Consider the following 20,114-nt stretch of genomic DNA (forward strand, 5'->3'; position numbering starts at 1 on the left):
AATTACTTACCACAAAAAGAATAAAGAAAAACCAAGTGTATGCAGTTATATCTTTATTATTTGGTTGGGTGCATGTGGCTTCAAGCATTATCCTCTATCTAGTCTTTATCTGCTTGGGTGCTGCTGGTCCCTGCATTAACATATACAAAGAAAGTGGGAAAGTCCAGTGAGCAAGAAATGGGAGAAAGGCACGAAACCTCCCACAGACTCAGGGCACAGGGCAATGTGGTAGCAGCCATTCTCTGCATCTCCCTCACATGATCCCCACAACTTTCTGAGGAAGCATCTTCATACCTCAGTGCCAGAGCACACACTGTGAATGCAGAAGGCCCCAGCTTCAATGCCAGTCAATCCTGGCATTTGCTGTCTGCAGGTACCCGGGACAAGCCCTTTCACACGAGTACCCAGAGGGAACTCACCGGCAGGGGCAGCTCTCGTGCAGCAGGGATCTGCAGCCTTGGAGGGACATGGAAGGAAGAAGGTGTGGTCAGGGGTGGGGGATGGAAGTTGATTGGCTGACTGCTGGACAGACAGGCAAGCTGGTTGGAGGAAGAGGCACTCAGGGGCAGGACAGCCACTCTGAGTGGGTGTTAAGCACTGAGTGGCACTTAAGCCATGAGACATGCTCCTCCTCCATGGCCTTACCAGAAATATATTATGTGGAACATAAGCTTTAATTTCAATGCATACTTCTTCAGATACTAAATGCACATAAAAGCTTATATCTTGAATAGAAATTGGCCTTAAAGGTACCCCTGGATTCAAACTTTGTTCTGCTGCTTCACCAGCATGGCTGTCTACCTCAATCCAGGTTATAGGATGTTACTGATGGTGTGAAATCAGCAGTGGTTTAAATTTGTCACTGTTGGACTTCAAATGGAATTTCCCATCCATATAATTGGCAAGCCCTGCAATTTTCTGCTAGTCCTTATATACAATGGGAATATGTATCTCTCTAAAGACACCATTTGAGCCTCTTGTGGCGCAGAGTGGTAAGGCAGCCGTCTGAAAGCTTTGCCCATGAGGCTGGGAGTTCGATCCCAGCGGCTCAAGGTTGACTCAGCCTTCCATCCTTCCGAGGTCGGTAAAATGAGTACCCAGCTTGCTGGGGGGTAAACGGTAATGACTGGGGAAGGCACTAGCAAACCACCCCGTATTGAGTCTGCCATGAAAACGCTAGAGGGCGTCACCTCAAGGGTCAGACATGACCCGGTGCTTGCACAGGGGATACCTTTACCTTAAAGACACCATTATATTTTCTGCAGGAAGCCAAGCTACATAGTCTTAACAGCCTACTACAGTCCTTCCACATATTGGATCTGTAAGGGGACTACATAAATGGGGACCTGTTTTATCCTGTTGGCTGCCTCTTATGGGCAGAATGGGCACATCCAGCCCCTCAAAGAATCAGAAGCATCTAGCAGAGTCCTCAGCATCGTTTTGAAGCCATGTTTGAGTCTGTGGTGGAGTGAAACAGTGTGCATGGCTTGCTCAAGCTCTAATATGAGGAAATCAATTATTAGATTCTGTATTTTTAAATGATTGATTCCTTCTTAAATTTTGGTACTTCGCATGGCAGGAAACAGTAAGAGTCCAGTAGCACCTTGAAGACTAACAAAATTTGTGGCAGGGTATGAGTTTCGTGAGTCACTTCACTGCCCACTTCAGATACAGCTAGAATGTGAGTCCATCAGTCCTATATATTGGAGAGTGGCGCGATTTCAGATGCTGAATGACAACAGCAGGTTTGATATGCAGAGGGGAGGTAGGCGTGGATACATCAGCATTGATGAGCCAAGAAACCTAGGTCTCCATTTAGCCCAGGAGGATGTGCTGTATCAGTTGCAACTGAGCAGTCTCTTTCTAACTCCCCTTTGAAATGCCTTTGTAAGAGAATTGCCTCTTGGGTCAGCAACTGAATTCCTTTGAAGGTACTGACTTAGGCTGATTCTTTAACTGCCATCATTAAAGAAACACTATTGAAGTACCTCTCACTACAAAGGTGTTTTTTCCTCTAAAAGCAGTGGTTATATATTTGAAAGGAAAAGGGGGGGGGGAGGAATCATATATTCATGGCACTCTCCCCCATTTTGGCTAATCCAAGGCAATTATTGACTATTCTATATAAAGCTTTGTAACAAAGTATCAATGTATTTTGAATATTTTAATGATGTTCACTGCCCTATGTGGGAAGGCAGCATGCAAATCCAATCATTATAATTAACTATATAATTACTTATTTTATACACTACCCTCCCATGTAGCTCAGCACGGTGGACAACATTCACATCCATGAAACATGGATATGAAGAACCTTCAAACACTAAACAAACCAGTGTTAAAATCTCAACATCTCACCACAGCCCATCAGCTTTGCAGTATAACCTATCAGAGGACATATAGAACCCTAGAGTTGGAAGGACCCATCCGGGCCCTCAATGCAGGGTCGGCCTAAAATGTAACCTATCAGAGGACATTCTCCGTGGGGGGGGGGGCTGTCCAAAAGAGGGCCATGTGATGTCAATAATGTCAATATCAATAATAACATTGTTGATGATGATAACAATAAACCCGCCAACCAACACCTGAGATTATGCTGTTTTCCAGCAAGAACAGAAACTCCCAAATTCCGCTGTCGAGGCCTCCCAAGCCTCCCTTTCCAATCGCAGGGGCAGTCAACCTGCGGCCCTCCAGATGTTCATGGACTACAATTCCCATGAGCCCCTGGGGCTCATGGGGATTGTAGTCCATGGGCATCTGGAGGGCTGCAATTAGACTGCCGCTGCTGTTTCTCCGCTGCTGCAAATCCACTTCTCCCCTTCCCGGTTCGCGCCTCCCGGCAGGCCCCGCCCACCGCTCCGAGCCACGCCCGCTTTTATGCCGTGAGGGCCGCTGGTTACCTTCGGCGAGGGCGGGTCGGCGCGGCGCATGCGCAGTGGAGAGCGGCCTGCGCGTCTCCGGGCCGGTCGGTTTGTGGCGAGCGGCGTGAGGCGTCCGAGGGCCGAGCCTGGGTTGCCGCTGCATCGCGCTTCTCCCTTGGGCCGTTTCCTTCCGAGGCCTCGGGACAGCTTCGCGGGTAAGCGGGAGAGCCGAGCGCGCCGCGTGTCTGCCTGCCTGCCTGCCGCCGGTGGCCTCTCCGGGGACTCCCTTCTCTCCCTGGCGCTCGCCCGGAAAGCGCTCCCGCCTGGGCTGGCTCTTGCATGCCTGGCAGGGGGGACCCGAGGGTAGCCGTCTCGCTTTGTCCCTTAAAGCAGGGGTAGTCAACCTGTGGTCCTCCAGATGCCCATGGACTACAATACCCATGAGCCCCCGCCAGCAGGGGCTCATGGGTATTGTAGTCCATTGGGCATCTGGAGGACCACAGGTTGACTACCCCTGCCTTAAAGGCTAAACCAGCTTTAGTGCAGCATGAGCCTCCCTGGACTACAGCCCGCTTCTGGAGATGCTATGAGCGGGGTTAATTCTGCGGGTGGTAGTGGTGGTGGTGGTATTTTGCTGTCGCAGGGGTGGCCCAGCCGTGGCTCACCAGATATCCAAATCTGGAGCGCAGTGGAACCTTTAGGACAACAGTTTTATTCAAGGTAAGAGCTTTTGTGTGCATGCATAGCTCCTACATTGAATGAAACTTTGTTGGTTTTAAAGGTAGCTTGGGGTAGTGGTTAGGAGCGTGGATTTATAACCTGGCGAGCTGGATTTGATTCCCCCACTCCTCAAGCTGGGTGACCTTGGGCTCGCCACAACCCTGAGAAAGCTGTTCTGACCTAGCTCTCTCAGCCTCACCTCCCTCACAGGATGCCTTTTGTGGGGAGGGGAAAGGGAAGGGATTGTAAGCTGCTTTGAGTGGCATATAAGAACCAACTCTTCTTAAAGGTGCTACTGGCCTCTAAATTTGTTCTGCTGCTTAAGACCAACGTGGCTACCCACTTGAAGCTAGATGTCTGTGGGCTTCAATTACCATGGGCCCCTGCCTGCACGTACTTGCAAGCACTCATGTTAACTGTAGTCCATGGTCAATTGGATAGCCATGCTTTGGCTGCCCCTGCACTGTTTCCTTTTGCAAACGTTAAGCTTGCATGCGCAGCAAGGAAGTAGAGCGGCTGTATGTGTTGTAAGTAGGGATGCCAATGCCAAATTGGTGCTTGAAGTTACCTTTCATTTCTAGACAACAGAATTCAGTTTCCCTGGAGACATGTCCTAAAGTGTTGTGACAATTGAGCATCCTCCCCACATTCTGCCTTCTCTGGACCTCACACCCAAAATCTCAAGAAATTTCCCAAACTGGTTTGCATGGGTGCATGCAATCTGATCATCAGATTTCCCAGCATTAAGACAATATGACTTAGAGAAGCACATGCTCATCTTTGGTCTTGAAAGGGTTTGTAAACGTTAAACCAGAAGGCTGGTGGTACCTTCAAGACTGACAGCATGAGCTCAGATCAGATACACAAAAGCTCATATGGAAATAAATGTTAGTCTTCTAAGGCAGGGGTAGTCAACCTGTGGTCCTCCAGATGTTCATGGACTACAATGTCCATGGATTGTAGTCCATGGACATCTAGAGGACCACAGGTTGACTACCCCTGTTCTAAAGTTCCACTGGACTTGTGGTTTTAATTAGCCATAATAAACTAACATGATTATATCTCCAAAATGTAGTGTTAGCCACATATTACCAGTTTATACTCATTTTATTTATGTCGCTAGTGAATAATCTTTGTATTTTGCTTGGTTAGATTTGAATTTTACATAATTATGATCTAGCTGGTACATCCTGTGTTTTCTGTCTCATTGTAGCCTGACCTGGCTAGCCCAGACGGGCCTGATCCCATCGAGCTCAGAACCTAAGCAGGGCTGGCCCTGGCTAGCACTTGGAAGGGTGATCTCCAAGGAATATCAGGGTCGTGTCGTGGGATCAGGCAATGGCAAACCAACTCCGAACATCTCTTACCTGGCAGCCAGATAACCTTAGGATATCCTGGCTGTATGACACACAAGCCATATGATAATGACAAATTGTGCTTGGTTTATTTCTCAGTATTCTGACTGTCCAGTGAGAATCAGCTCACTGCATCTGAAGCAGTGGCTTGTAGTCCATGAAAGTTCATGCTGGATTTTGTTTGTTTTTAAGGTGCCACTAGGTTCCTGCAAGAGCCTCTTGTGGCGCAGGGAGGTAAGGCGGCCGACATGCTGTCAGAAGCTCTGACCATGAGGCTGGGAGTTCAATCCCAGCAGCCGGCTCAAGGTTGACTCAGCCTTCCATCCTTCCGAGGTCGGTAAAATGAGTACCCAGCTTGCTGCTGGGGGGGTAAAACGGTAATGACTGGGGAAGGCACTGGCAAACCACCCCGTATTGAGTCTGCCATGAAAACGCTGGAGGGCGTCACCCCAAGGGTCAGACATGACTCAGTTCTTGCACAGGGGATACCTTTACCTTTAGGTTCCTGCAACACACTATGGAACTGTGACCCTAAAGGTGTGAACTTCTGGGGGAAAGTTTTTTGTTTTCTTTTTTCTGAGGACCCTGGCTTTTTTCAGTAGAGAAACCAAACTTATTTGGGGGAGTACAGAAAAATAATCCCGATTCCTCCCTTTTTAGTTTGTGTGAAATGGGTTAAAGCAGCGAAAGATGCAGCAGTTTGCAGCTCTCTCTTTAGTATTTGCAATTTTGCTTGGAGGCCTTTATGGAATTTAAAAGTATTTAACAGTATAAATGTGTCCGTTAATACATCTTCATATGTGAGCTATAAATGATGCATTTTACATTGCTAAAGACCCAAATATGCACAGGTTTGAGAAGAAAATCATTGTGGCATATATTTAAACCCCACCCCCACCTCAAGTTTGTTTTTCCCTATTAAAAAATGGGGGAAAGTAGGTCTTCTCCTGCCATGGCTTCAATGTTTTTGAAAATTTAACACTCTGTATGGCCCTTTCCTCAAAGAGTAATTGGTTACTTTCTGTCTCTGTCTCTGTTATCCGCAGGGCCAATATGAGTTTGTTTGGGTCAACGTCAGGGTTTGGAACTGGGGGCACCAGCATGTTCGGCAGCACCGCTACAGATAACCACAACCCAATGAAGGTATTTAGGCGTTCCTTGCCTGGGAAGAGACATCTCCCTTTTCCATAGAGTCCTGGGCACAAACATTGAAATAGTATCTCCGTGTTTAGAAGATAATGTCAAGGAAAATGGGGCCACTTAGTGATTTGATGCATTTCTTCCTGTTGGAAATTTTGAACCTCTGTCATTGTCAGAATGACACTTTCAGTCGCTGTGCATATTCTGACTTGTGTTCCAGGACATTGAAGTTACTTCGCCTCCTGATGACAGCGTTGGTTGCTTGGCTTTCAGTCCACCAACATTGCCGGGTAATTTCCTTATTGCAGGATCGTGGGCAAATGATGTGAGTAACAAATGAAAGAAGGTATCGAAGCTAGTGATGTACCCTTCTTTACACAGCATGTTCCAAGTACAGATGGATTCTTGTTGGGGGAGTCGAGGGGTAACCGATTTAACTGAGTGAGAGCAGAGGGTGTACCTCCAACCACATCTGCTGGAGAAACTGAGTTTGTAATGTTGCATGGACGGTCTAGGAATGCAGACACTTAAAACTTGATACTAATGGCATTGTTACTTGCTATTTTAAAGAACTTATTAAAGATGAGACAAAAACTGTACACGGGGAGAAAATTTGAGTGCAAACTAAATGGAACGTAAAGAGAATACTTTTATCCTCAACTCACAGATTCTAATAGTTGGAGCAGGAGGTCACCTACACTACTGAATGTACTTGTCTGTTGAAATTGTATAAGTTGGGACATTTCAGAAGAGTAGTCATGTCTAGCAGCAGCCCATGCTTAACCTGGGAAGAAAAATCTTTTCCATCACTGTAGGACTATCTTCTGAGTAAGAATGCATGGAGTCAGGTAGCCCAACATTTGTAACACAATCGACTCTTTCACTATCTTTTGAGATAAGACATTTATTGCTGTGTGACTTTCATTGGCCTGAGTTTACTTCATTACAAGCTGCTTTAATGTTGTGTTTTTGAGACACCTGATTCTATCCTGGCATCCATAAGAATATTGCTGTGAGAACCACCGTGGCCCAGTGAATAAGGTTCAACACTCTAGCTTTTGGGCCACAGTGGTTCTTATGGTGAAAGTTAATAGTGGGCCTCCCCTGTTGTAATCCAACAGGTCTTGCTCATCTCAACGAGAAGAACCATAGGGATGTCACCAACTGTCTGTCTGATGGAACTTATTTATTCATTTTAATTGTTTCAGTGATTTTAATTGTATTTAAACAACGTTGTAAACTGCCCAGCGATGGCAGTGCCAATAGGGGCAGTCTAGAAATCTATTAATTCTATTAATAAATAAAATTCCATCTAGAGCAGGGATTTGCTCAGAGGCCAGCGTTGACTCTGTTGACCTTGTGCAAAAGGAAAGTCATCAAGGATGTTTAATGCAAACACTTGTATATATTAAAGTGGTACATTGATGATTCAGACATAAACTTTTTCCCCCTTTCATTTTAGGTTCGTTGTTGGGAAGTCCAGGATAATGGGCAGACTATTCCAAAAGCCCAGCAGATGCACACAGGGCCTGTGCTAGACGTCTGTTGGAGTGACGTACGTACCTTTATTTCACAAGGAGTGTATTGGAAATGTTGAATCATAAAACCATAGAGTTGGAAGGGGCTGTGCAGGCAATCTAGTCCGACCTGGCAGTCTCCAAGCAGAGGTTGGATACACACTTTTCTTGGATGCTTTAGGGTGCTTTGGGCTGATCCTGCGTTGAGCAGGGGGTTGGACTAGATGGCCTGTATAGCCCCTTCCAACTCTATGATTCTAACCTGAATATACTGGGGTGGGGATTCAAAACAATTGACCTAAAAATTGGGCTTTCTGGTTGCCGTTCCCTCTCCCTTTCTGTTAAGCATGTGTCCGTTTAAAATTAGAAGCATACCTTGCAAGCCAAGAAGGTTAATAAGTACCCCTTCTCAGTGCTGTCACCAGTTTGAGTGCCCCCCAGTGGTTATATGATATTTTTCAAGATTTGAGACCAGCAAGATTTTTGGAGTATAAGTTTCTGAGAGTCAAAGCTCCCTTCATCAGATGTCTCATACCTGACAAAGCAAGCTTCGACTCCTGAAAGCTGCTACCCCGAAAACCTCAATGGTGTCTGAGGTGCTACTGGACTCGAATAGCTGTTCCACTTCAGATTAACATGGCTGCCCTTTGAAATGGTATTAATTCCTCCGTTATTTGTGCAAGCATTCACGTTCTGCTTGTGGATTTCCTGGAGCCATCTGGTTGGCCACTATGAGAAATGGGAAACTGAACAAGACGGACCTTTTCACCTGATCCATCGCAGATTTTCTTACCCGTTTTGTTTTTCCCCTCCTTTCTTCAGGATGGGAGTAAAGTGTTTACAGCCTCTTGTGATAAAACTGCCAAGATGTGGGACCTCAACAGTAACCAGGCCATACAAATTGCACAGGTATGATGCACAAGGATCAACTTTTTATCCAGGTGCTGTATAGAGAATTTTATCCTTAAAACACAGTACTGCAGAATTGCATAAGTGAAACATGTGTTTTTTTCTTCAAAACCTATGAAAGATTGGCACTGACCCAAAAAAAGGGTTTTGTTTGGTTTTTGCTTTCCCATCTCCCAATTATACCAATTCTGTCAGTTTGAGTGGTTTCACCAGCAGCCAGATGTTCATAATCCAGTCTTTGCTTTTCGGTCCTCGGGAAGATTTCCAGTGACGTGCTAATCTCCTTTCGAAACTTTCTTTTTGTTCAGCATGAAGCTCCTGTTAAGACTGTCCACTGGATCAAAGCACCAAATTATAGCTGCGTAATGACTGGAAGCTGGGATAAAACACTCAAGGTAAACTGTGCCGACGAGGATATTTGTATCTCAGGCCAGATTGCAGATATGTCCTGCATTGCATCTGGTGTAGTATAGCGGGACTAAGTCTTCGGGGCCTCCACTTCAGATCCCCACTCACCAAAGAAAACACGGTGCTGTCTTTGGGCCAGTCATTCTCTCTCTGCCTGATTTACCTCCTTTGGGTTGTAGGGGGTAAAATGAAGGAGGAGGGAAGAACCAGTATGTGCCATCCTGAGCTCTTTGAAGGCAGGGTGAGACAAAGGTAATTAATAAATCAGAGCCAGCATGGTGTGGTTAAGAGCAGCAGTGTCTAATCCAGCAATCTGGGTTTGATCCCCCGCTCCTCTACCTCAGTGGTCCGCAACCCGCGGCCCGGTGCCAGACCGCAAAGGCCTTGGCACCGGGCCGCGGCTCCCACTCCCCGCCCCCCCCACAGTAAAACTTACTGCGGGGGGTGGAGAGGGAATCAGGGCCGTGCATGCACAGCCCGGCCACGCATGCGCACATGCGCCATGCGCGGCCGAAATCGCGCATGCGCGGCACTTTCTCAACCTCAAAAAGGTTGGGGGCCACTGCTCTACATGCAGCCAGTTGGGTGACCTTAGGCCAGGCACAGTTCTCAGCCCCACCTCCCTCACAGGGTGTCTGTTGTGGGGAGAGGAAAGGGAAGGAGATTGTAAGCCACTTTGAGACTCCTTTGGGTAGAGGAAAGCGGCATATAAGAACCAACTCTTCTTCTTCTTCAGTAATATCAGGGCTCTCTCAGCCCCAACTCCTTCACATGGTGTTTGTTGTGGGGAGAGGAAAGGGAAGGCGACTGAAAGCCGCTTTGAGACTCCTTCAGGGAGAGAAAAGCGGCATATAAGAGAAAAGCGGCATATAAGAACCAACTCTTCTTCCTCTTCAGTAATATCAGGGCTCTCTCATCCTCACCTCCCTCACAGGGTGTCTGTTGTGCGGAAAGGAAGGAAAGGGGATTGTAAGCTCAGACTCCTTTGGCCAGTGAAAAACAGGGTATAAAAACCAACTCTTCTTTTTCATCAAAACTTGGGGGGCTATGTAACGCTAAGATGACGAAATCTGGAAATCTCTTGTTCAGAGCACAGTTGAGCCATGTGCTTGCTCAAGCAAGGCACTGCCCTACCCTCCTGGCCCCTTGCCCCTCATTCAGTGACAGGATGATTCCGGTCTCCCTTATTTCTGGAACAAAGGGCGTAATATGAGCTGTGTATGGAATGATCTGTGAAAACTGTGTTATAAATGCGAAGGCTGAGAATGGCGTTTTTGAGTCGCTCATTGAGATTATCTCGAAGAGGTGACAGTGGAGCTAAAATCTACCAAGTCCAAATACTTGGGCTTCGAGAAGCTGATCTGCATTAAGGTTACAGAGCCATTCACAGCCGTGTCGATGCAGCCACTTACTTTTAAATTTTTTTTTTTAATTTACTTGATTTTTAGGCTGCTCCTAATCAGTTCAGAAAGTAGTGCTTCCATCAATAAGTTAGTGGATTGGGTCAGTTCTTTCTGCCAGGTTTATGGTTGAGGACAGGGCATGGAAGACCATCTGGGCCTCCTGGAAGAGAGCATCACTGGGCCAGGCCATTGCCACTGGTGGTTGCCGGCATTGTAGTCCCCTATGGCGCACTGAGAGACAGCCTACAGCAGTTGGGGAGGGGGGAGATCATTTTGCCACTGGGGGGAGATCTATAATTTTAATGGGGATATTACCGATTTTTTTTATTGTGGGGTTTTAATATGTAACCTGCTGGCTTGCCAGGAGTGGCGTGAAATAAATCAAGTAATAATAATATTTCCCCTGGGGAGAAGAGGGAAAGAGGGACCCGATTCGATTATTTTGCTTGCTAGGTTTGTCCTCAGCCATGGGGTTGTTGATACTGGATTCACGGGGGAGAGTCATACCCATATTTTTAATTTTGTGTTCTGTTTTGTCCAAGTTTTGGGATACACGATCGCCAACTCCAATGATGACCCTGCAGTTGCCTGAGCGGTGCTACTGTGCTGATGTAGTAAGTAAATTAGCTTTTGAGACCTTCCACTTCGGATTTGGTAGGAAATGTGCTGCGTGCCGTTAGAACAGCATTTTACTTTCTTCCTTTGTATTCAGTGTGGCTGTTGTGAAAAGGAAATGCATCATCCACAGCTCAGTGCGAGAGAATGTCATGAAATCAGTTGTCTGTAGAGAGGGAGTTTTCCCTTTCTGCAATAAAACAGTTGTGAAGTTGCCTTTTCAAGTTGTGTTAATGTTTGGTTCAGGCGATTATCTAAACTGTTCTCTCCACTGGAATCTTTTTTTTCTCTAGGTATACCCCATGGCTGTAGTGGCTACTGCAGAGAGAGGCTTGATAGTTTATCAGTTAGAGAATCAACCTTCAGAATTTAGAAGAATAGAATCACCGCTTAAACATCAGGTAATACCTGAATTTAAGAATTAGTCTCCTTTGTGTTTGGAGAACTGGACCTTTTATTTTTTTTGTAATGGAACAGGAAATCATGGAGGGAGTCATATGATTTTGTTAATGCTCAAATATGTTATCGATCTTTCTTTGCAATAGAAATATTTTGACCTATTTTTGCACTTGAATTATTTTAAGATAATAGGCCACATTCTAAAAGCTGTCAGCACAAATAATTTTGCCAGACGGCAGAGACTAATCACAGGAACGCATCAGTTGCTGTCTTCTTTTTGACTTTAGAGAATCCCAAGTCCCTTGTGAGAGGGATTTGAGAGATTTGATATTTTGAACACGGTCAGCAGAATTCTTCATTAGAAGAAAATTCTGTTTCTTCCCTTTATCTCATTTACCACAAGGTGGTGTAAATCAGATGCCTTAACTATCATGAAAACTGTACTCCTGCAATAACGTCTTTCCACCTGGTCGGTGTGTCTTGAGCTGGCTTTGATGGGAGCTACGGTATATAAATCAAATCAAATATAAATAATAAGCTGAACATTTGACCAGCCACTCATTAGCATAGGGAGTCCTGCTCAGCAGTGTGGAAGCTGCCCAGTCTTGCACTGCCCATAGCCCATCTTAAGATGACAGCAGTTCTATTTTGCTCAGAATGTGAATTGCTCCACTGAAGAAGGGGAAAAGATTAGAGCAGGGGTCATCAACCCCCGGTCTGCGGCCCGCTGGCGGGCCGCAAAGGCCACGGTACCGGGCCGCAGCCAGCCACGCCTGCCTTCCCCCGCCGGCAGCAAGAAGGAAGGGAAGAGGCAGGCGCAGCTGCCGGCATGGCGGTGATACAAATGTGCATGCGCATTAGCGCCCCCTAGTGGCGAAAATGCGCATGTGCGTTAGTGCCACCTGGTGGTAAAAACACGCATACGCGGCAATTGCGCGTGCGCGTTTTCGCAGCACCCGGGCCGTCGGCTCTTCCCTCACTCCGGAGGCAGTCCCTGACCTGAGAAAGGTTGGGGACCGCTAGATTAGAGGGAACATTGTACTTGGTTCTTTGCTTTAAGATGCTTAGGGCTGATCCTGCGTTGAGCAACGGGTTGGACTAGATGGCCTGGATGGTCCCTTCTAGCTCTATGATTCCTATGAAACAACTGCTGAATGCTCATACTGTCCATTGAGACACACATGCCTCAGATGAATGTTTCAGTTGTTTCGTTTCTTTCCCACTTTAGCATCCAGGTAGCATTATGCTTTCCAAGAAGCCGAGTAAAACAATCAGATTTCAGGCTCTGACAGCCATTCCAATGAGCTATAAGTTAGTCTAAAAGCATTAAACAACATTGGTTCTCAGAGGGTCTGACCAGAACCAGTGGGTTTAAATTAATTTAAAAGAATTTTCGGCTAAACATCTGGAAGAAGTTCCTGACAGAGCGGTTCCTCAGTGGAACAGGCTTCTTTGGGAGGTGGTGGGTTCTCCTCCTTTGGAAGTTTTTAAGCAGAGACTAGAGCACTATCCGGAAAAAATGTTGACTCTGAACTTAGGCAGTTTATAAGTGGGTAGGCAGAAGGGATTGTGTCAGTGTTTGGCTCTTTGGCTCTTCCTTAAATGCCCAGAGTAATGCCGATCACCACTGGGATGGTAGGTGAATTCCCTCCAGGCCAGGCTGAATTCTGGAGATTTTTGATGGGGGAAGAAACTGGGCATGAAACTGGGGTCACTGTGGGGAGGCAGGTAGTTGTGAATTCCTGCATTGTGCAGCAGGTTGGACTAGATGTCCCTGGAGGTCCCTTCCATCTCTGATTCTAACTAGCAAATGTTCTCTGAGGCCTTAACAATTCAGTCTCTTTCGTGCTGTACTGATCATACTGCAGATCAGGAGCTTTCTTGTACTGACCTGTCTAAAATGCACTCTCTTTCATCTAGCATCGCTGTGTGGCGATTTTCAAAGACAAAGTGAACAAGCCGACTGGGTTCGCCCTCGGAAGCATCGAAGGGAGAGTAGCCATTCATTACATTAACCCACCAAATCCGTAAGTGTCTTGCAACTCATTGCGAGCCGCTTCCTTTTGTCTTGCAGGAAGCGTGGTGATTTTTTGCAAAAGAACTTCATTGTTGTAGTGTTATTCAGTATGAAATTGGAGAACTTACATGTTTTCTTTCAGTGCCAAAGACAACTTCACTTTCAAGTGTCACCGTTCCAACGGCACAAACACCTCTGCACCTCAGGACATCTACGCCGTAAGTATCTTCTCGTGCTGGCCGTCCTCATTGTGAAGAAAGCGGGTATCTGTAATTGAAATGTGCTCAGCAGAGCCAGACCCCCAGGGTATTTTTGAATGCAAACTGTGACCGTTCCCATACTATTGACAGAGAACTCTCCATAAAAATACCCCGTTTCTATGGTTGGTCCTTTTATGATTAGCCTGTTTTAATGAATGGGATGTGTTGAGCTTTGCGGATACAACTCCACTTGAATCTCAGTTCTATGGGGCTCAGTATCTAGAACAGGGGTAGTCAAACTGCGGCCCTCCAGATGTCCATGGATTACAATTCCCATGAGCCCCTGCCAGCTTATGGCAGGGGCTCATGGAAATTTTAGTCCATGGACATCTGGAGGGCCGCAGTTTGACTACCCCTGATCTAGAACACTGTTGGTGGTGGATGGTACTCGCAGGTTGCAGCTGGTTTACAGCAACCCCATGAAGTTTTCAAGGCAAGAGCTGTTCAGAGGTGATTTGCCACTGGCTGCCTCTGTATCACAACCCTGGTATTCCTTGGAGGCTTTTCCCCTCCATTTACTAGCCAGGGCTTGACCGTACTTGGCTTCCGAGATCTGAAGCCAGCAGGCTAGCCTGGAACAATGTCCTTAGAACACTGTTGGCAGTCTCTAAAAGTCATTAGGATCACTGGAGCAGATCTTGCTGTTGCCTGAGTGTATTTCCGGGGGCTTGCCTCCACTTTATATTGGAGCATGAGTGACTTCCAAGCAGTCCTGTGGAGGAAAAATCAACAACACTGCAGTTAGGGGGGTTATATTCTGTGGGTGCAGCATGTTCACTACCACCGGCCTGTGTGCACCCCAGCCCCCACCCCTGGCCCCATGCGACAGCAGAGGGAAAATGGAAAGGAGCTCAAAGAACAGTGGACAGAGGGGCTGCCTGTCTTTGATGGACTCCTCCCTCTGCCAAGAAGAAGCAAGTTTAAGGGCAGGAAGGGGCTTCTGGGAGGGGGTGGGGAGCAACTATTCCTTTCTCTGGTGTTGGAGACCATGGTTGGTTTGGTTGGAGCCATGTCAGAAGAACAGGCCTGACCCCCATTTGTGCTCTGCCGGCTGCCTCCGCAATGGAGTGCTGCAGATGGGCAAGTACAGCAGTTCCCCCTGGACCCTTATCTCCTTTGACTATCTCAGCTGTAGAGCTAGTGGTGGTGCCAGGCCTACTGTTTTGCAGGAGGACTCAGATATTTCAGGAGAGGAAGGACAGCAGTCCTCCATCCTGGCCTTATTTTTTCCTGCTAGCTGTCTTGTTTGTTGGCTGTGGCTCCTTAAATTGTGAGAAACTTTAAAATGTTCATATGTAAACATGTATGCAACACTTCTTGTTTAATGCGACAATTTGTGTCACTTCAAAGGTAAATGAAATAGCTTTTCATCCCGTCCATGGCACTCTGGCGACCGTAGGGTCTGATGGTAGATTCAGCTTTTGGGATAAAGATGCGCGGACCAAGCTGAAAACATCGGAGCAGCTGGACCAGCCCATATCTGCCTGCTGCTTTAACCATAACGGCAACATCTTTGCATACGCTTCCAGTTACGACTGGTCGAAGGTAAGCTAGCTGTAGCTAAAGTCAGGGAGTTACACGGCCCTTCCCAGAAGCTTGGATGGCTGCTGACAATCAGTACACGTCACTGGAGCCTACTTCCCCTTTTCCTGAACAGACAGAGTCTCTTTCTCCGCAATAGAAGAATGAGAAATGATTGATTTGATTGGCTGGCTCCTGCGTATTACTTCTGTGCCCACTTCTGAGGTTCCTTGAAGCCTGAAAAACATTTCAGGAGATCTCCTACGGCCCAAAGATTGAAAACTGCTGGCTAAAGTGTAAAGAGCGGCTTTGGAAACATCCAGTGTCACTGACGGACTAAAGTAGCCAGTAGGAGAAAGGACGTTTCCAGTTCTGTAGCTCTGTGGGCCATTGCACGTCTGCAACCAGGCTGACCATGTAGCCTTACTTTGTTTTGAAATAAGCAGGCTTCTGTGTTCTCTGTTGTTATCGAACTGAGAACATCTGCAGAGTGTAGTGAGTTCAGTAACATTCCAAATTGGGGGTTGGGGAGATTTTGAGGTTTTAAAAAAATTTCTCTTAAATGTTTCTATTCATAATTATTATTTTTCCCCGCCCTATCTCCTGAGACGGGGGGGGGGGTTGGATTTTGGGGGGGGGGGTTCCATCGCAATAAAATCACATCCAGTTTAAAATACAGCTAAAATATAAAATTCCTAAATTAAATACAGCTAAAATGGGGAACGGAATGCATTGCATACTGGCACCCAGCTATTGGTGGGGAACTTGACACTGGGTTGCCATTTTCTGTAGCAGCCCTGTGTTGATTGTTAGGAAACACAGGGGCTGCTTGTTGTTGTGGTTAAGACTGGAGGCTTCTAATCTAGAAAACCGGGTTTGATTCCCCCATTCCTTCACATGGAGCCAACTGGATGACCTTGAGCCAGGCACAGTTCTCTCAGAGCTTCTTAGCCTCACCTCCCTCACAGGGTGTCTGTTGAAGGGTAGGCAATTGGAGGCCACTTTGAGACTCCTCCGGGAAGTGAAAAGCGGGGTGTAACAACCAACTCTTCATCAGTCAGCACTGTGGCTTGGCCTTAATGGGCTGTTTCCTTTAGCCTTGCTCAGTTTGGGTTGTGCTGCGTCCACCAGCAACCTCATAACTCTGCACAAAACTGTTCTGAACCAATTGTGGATTTACTCGGGGGGGGGGGTTACCAAGCCCCAGGGCAGCTGATTTTTCATAACAAAGTCATCTAGTGCAGGGTAGTCAACCTGTGGTCCTCCAGATGTCCATGGACTACAATTCCCATGAGCCCCTGCCAGCGTTTGCTGGCAGGGGCTCATGGGAACTGTAGTCCATGGACATCTGGAGGACCACAGGTTGACCACCCCTGTCTAGTGTATCGGGACAAGTTCCACAGTACACAAGTGACTGCCTCCTTCTCCCTTTTGCTTTTGCATGAAAAATCTAATGCAATGAGCCAACCGTCTATCCTGATAGAAGTCAACCAAAGTTTCCATGGTACTAGTGAATGTCTAGTAACTATACAGTTAGGGAAGGGCATCAGGAAGGTTGTGCGACTCAGTGTACATTCTATTTGCAAAAATTATCCTGTCAGTTCTGTGCTGATGATGTTCCACTGGACTCCCTTTGCAGGGACACGAGTTCTATAATCCGCAGAAGAAGAACTATATTTTTCTGCGTAACGCCGCTGAAGAGTTAAAACCCAGAAACAAGAAGTAGTGAGTATCATTCGGAGCATCCATTTCAGCACTATCTTTTTTGCCGTGTGCTGCCGTTTGGGTCTTCAGGTTGCCTGTTCTGGATTGGTAGCTTGCTGCTCAGCAGGGACTCTGCAACTAATAACCAGGCACTTCCTTGTAGGCTGGAAAAAGATTTTTTTTTTTTGCTGCACCAGCTCTGCCTGACGCGGGCATGAAGACGTGTTGATTTCTTTAACCGTTGAGGTAGCCCTGCGTTGGACCAGGAAGAACTGCTTGCATCCTCAGTAACTTTGACAATAAAATATATATTTTACAAACACTTCAGGGGAGAAATGTGTGTTGCCGTCATTGTGGGCAAACTTGATTTTTCCCCCCTCGCTTGAGAAGCTCCACCAGGGACGGGCAAATAACCTGAAGGGGGCTTTGTCTGTTTCACAGAAATATGTTTCATTTTGACCTGCAGGCCACCTGGATGAAAACGTGTGCTTAAAACGTGTTGTGTCGTTTGTATTTTACATCGCACCTTCACTCGTGCGAGCGTGCCGGGGCAAAAACCCCAGGCGGAGACAGAGTATGCCTCTAGAATGATGCATTCCAATAGTTTCAGTTATTCTTTTCACAGTGGCCTCCCCTTTGACTTAAAATGCCAGGGGGCATGATTTTGAAATGTGAGTGAACCACTAGGAACTTAGGGCATTCTTGCTAACCCTGTCTCAACAGGGGGAATGTCCTTAGAACTGTTCCGTGATTCCAACCCTTGAGGCCTCGGTGTCAACGTAGATCTTCTGCGTCTGCTGTTGATTTCCTCTGGTCCTGCTGTATGGGTCCCTGAGCATGCAGTGCAAAATCTGCTGCCTCTTGGGCCTTGTGGTATCGAGGCCAAGGAAAACTGTAGCTTCTAGAATGTTTGGTGTGAATGTGCCACATAATGCAACTAGTATGGTGACCCATTTCGAGCCCTGCAGGGCTGCCTGTGCAGCTATTTCCAGAGGCCCTTCCACAAAGGAAGAGCTCTCCCAGTCCAGCTATGCCAATTCCAGTAGCTTAAGACAGGCAGACAGCTTCAGATGACCATAGACTCATAGAGTTGGAACCAGTGTGGGAGAGATTGTGTGGAGGCTTCCGTAACGGTCCTTTAGGCCAGGTTTGTTCTAGTTAGAAATGCCAAAAGATTGTATTTTGGGGGGGGAAATAAAACCAGGTGCCTATTTGTGTTCATAAGGAGTGGAAGGGAAAATAAGGAGGACTGGAACATATACTGAGTTGCTTCTTGCTGTCCAAAATCTCTGTAAAACTCGTATGCTGTATGAGTTGCTACAAATGAAATAAAACTGTTAATTAAATGCTTTTGCATGTGAAAAGCTGTTGATATGTTTAGTAAGCTTTAAAAAATGTGTTGGGGGTCAGACAATGGAGACAGTCGAATTTAAGCCAATTGTTTGAATGTGAATGAAGTCATTCATTGGTATCTCTTATTTAACAGTATCTTTTATTTAATGCCAAGTGCTCATTCTGGGCTGTCATTTGGGCAACTCCACTGTCATAGCCAGGTAACCATGCTGCATGCTCAAGAGCACATGAATTAATAGTCCTCTCCCATTTGTCAATATGGAATGACACAACGCAGCAAAATAAATCAAAAGCGATCTTCAGAAAGCCTTCCAAAGAAGGATCTCCCTGTGGGAGATGCAAATTGCACTTCCGTACATTGGGCTCCATGTGGGTTGTTGTGGTAAAGGGTTCTTCAACCCTTTCATGTGCCAGCACAACATCCCTCTGGGCCCATAGATCCCTGATACTGCACATGAGCAGGCTAATGGCTCAAACAAGCGTCTGACCCATGTGGAATGGTATACATGCCTACAGGTTTTTGTTTGCTTCATATCTCACAAGCTAGTCCAAAGGTATGCTGGTGACTGTCGTATTTTGGAAGATGCACACATTACCTGTGCATACACTGCACTGCTGACAATTACGGGGAATATTGTGTCACAAAGGTCTGAGACTAAATTGATCTTTATTAGCTAATTTTGGTTGCCTTCTGCCCAGGGGCTCACCAGTATGTCTGCCCTGCACACTCAAGCATTGGTGTCAGACAGACTTGGTGGGGAGCTGCTGTCACCTTAAGGCCAGAAGACACTCCTAAGTACACCCATCAGTGCATGTGGGCTTATCTGAAACAGGTGGGAGTAGTATTTATAATTGATTAAGGCCTAAGTGGGCGGGGCCAGTCCGGGTGATTAGCCCCTCACCCGGACTGACAAGAATTCCAGCCATTCGGGTGAGTGGCCAATCGGAAGGTGCAAAGCACCTTCCGATTAGCCCATTACCCGAATGGCTGGAGTTTGGCGGGGAGTGGCTTGGGCAGGCCCACAGGGAAACCAGGGACTCAGTGGGCGACGGAGGCTTCTCTGCGGCCCTCAGAGAAGACCCGCCGCATCTGAAAGCTGGGGACTCAGCGGGGAGGGGGGTGGGTGGGCGGCCACCCCCCCTTTCAAAGCCCGCTCGTAAGTAAAAGAGAAAAGGCACCCAGCTTCTCAGCAGGGCAGGCTAGAGTAGAATGACAGGCTTCCCGTCCAAGTTGCAAATCTGTCCAATTTGTTCCCCAAGGCAAGGCTTCTAACTTATGAGCTAAACTGCTACTGCACTGGGAGCTGTTCTTTTAAAAATGTTACATCGCTGAGCTTTGCAGACCCATATTTCTGTTCTGACTATTAAAAAGGCATTTTTCATTTTTGCAGTTAACTCTTACGGGGATCAATCACATAGCAGGTAAAGAGTGTACGTGTGTGTGTGTGTCTGTGTGTGACCCATGCAGAGCAAAATTCTTGGCTTTAATAGAGCTCTTCCCCGCTTATCTGTTTTAACAAAGCTGACCAGGTACATATTTCCCTTTTTACCGAGTGGTGTTACATTTACCTTTAATGCACAGTGAAATCCACAAGCCGTGTCCTGCTGGCTGTTTTTGGGGACATACGGTACGGCAAAAGTTCTGGGGTAGCAAAATGGATGTTCCCTGGTGTTTCTGGAAGTTCTCTTACCAATACATGAGCTAGATTTGGGTTCATTTGCACCTCAGAGACCCAACACAAACATACGGAGCTGAGGTCCACTGGTGGCCATTAATCACAAGGTATAGGTGGAGTGCTATATCTGGGGCTGTGATGCTCTGTATTCTTGGTGCTTGGAGGCAAGAGTGGGAGGGCTTCTGGAGTTCTGGCCCTGCTGGTGGACCTTCTGATGGCACCTGGGTTTTGGCCACTGTATGGCACAGAGTGTTGC

At 46.8% G+C, this 20,114-nt stretch overlaps 1 protein-coding gene across 1 annotated transcript; it reads left to right on the forward strand.

Annotated features, from left to right (window-relative positions):
- The first annotated feature begins 2,902 nt into the window (after positions 1-2,902).
- Positions 2,903-18,175, forward strand: RAE1 (ribonucleic acid export 1). The gene is made up of 12 exons (XM_077335686.1): positions 2,903-3,076; positions 5,983-6,079; positions 6,297-6,401; positions 7,539-7,631; positions 8,416-8,502; positions 8,811-8,897; positions 10,856-10,927; positions 11,222-11,329; positions 13,248-13,354; positions 13,487-13,562; positions 14,955-15,149; positions 16,765-18,175. The coding sequence occupies exons 2-12, from the start codon at positions 5,990-5,992 to the stop codon at positions 16,849-16,851; spliced, it is 1,107 nt and encodes a 368-aa protein (XP_077191801.1). The 5' UTR covers positions 2,903-3,076; positions 5,983-5,989; the 3' UTR covers positions 16,852-18,175.
- The last annotated feature ends 1,939 nt before the right edge of the window (positions 18,176-20,114 follow it).

The sequence above is a fragment of the Paroedura picta genome, chromosome 4 (assembly GCF_049243985.1).
Source record: "Paroedura picta isolate Pp20150507F chromosome 4, Ppicta_v3.0, whole genome shotgun sequence".
NCBI classification, from domain to species: Eukaryota; Metazoa; Chordata; class Lepidosauria; order Squamata; family Gekkonidae; genus Paroedura; species Paroedura picta.

What these genes read in the sequence shown, in the direction of transcription:
- RAE1 (XM_077335686.1), top strand. Translation starts at nt 5,990, where the DNA reads ATGAGTTTGTTTGGGTCAACGTCAGGGTTTGGAACTGGGGGCACCAGC. An exon ending in ATAACCACAACCCAATGAAG is followed by an intron (nt 6,080 to 6,296) that starts GTATTTAGGCGT and finishes CTTGTGTTCCAG; the next exon opens with GACATTGAAGTTACTTCGCC. An exon ending in AGGCCATACAAATTGCACAG is followed by an intron (nt 8,503 to 8,810) that starts GTATGATGCACA and finishes CTTTTTGTTCAG; the next exon opens with CATGAAGCTCCTGTTAAGAC.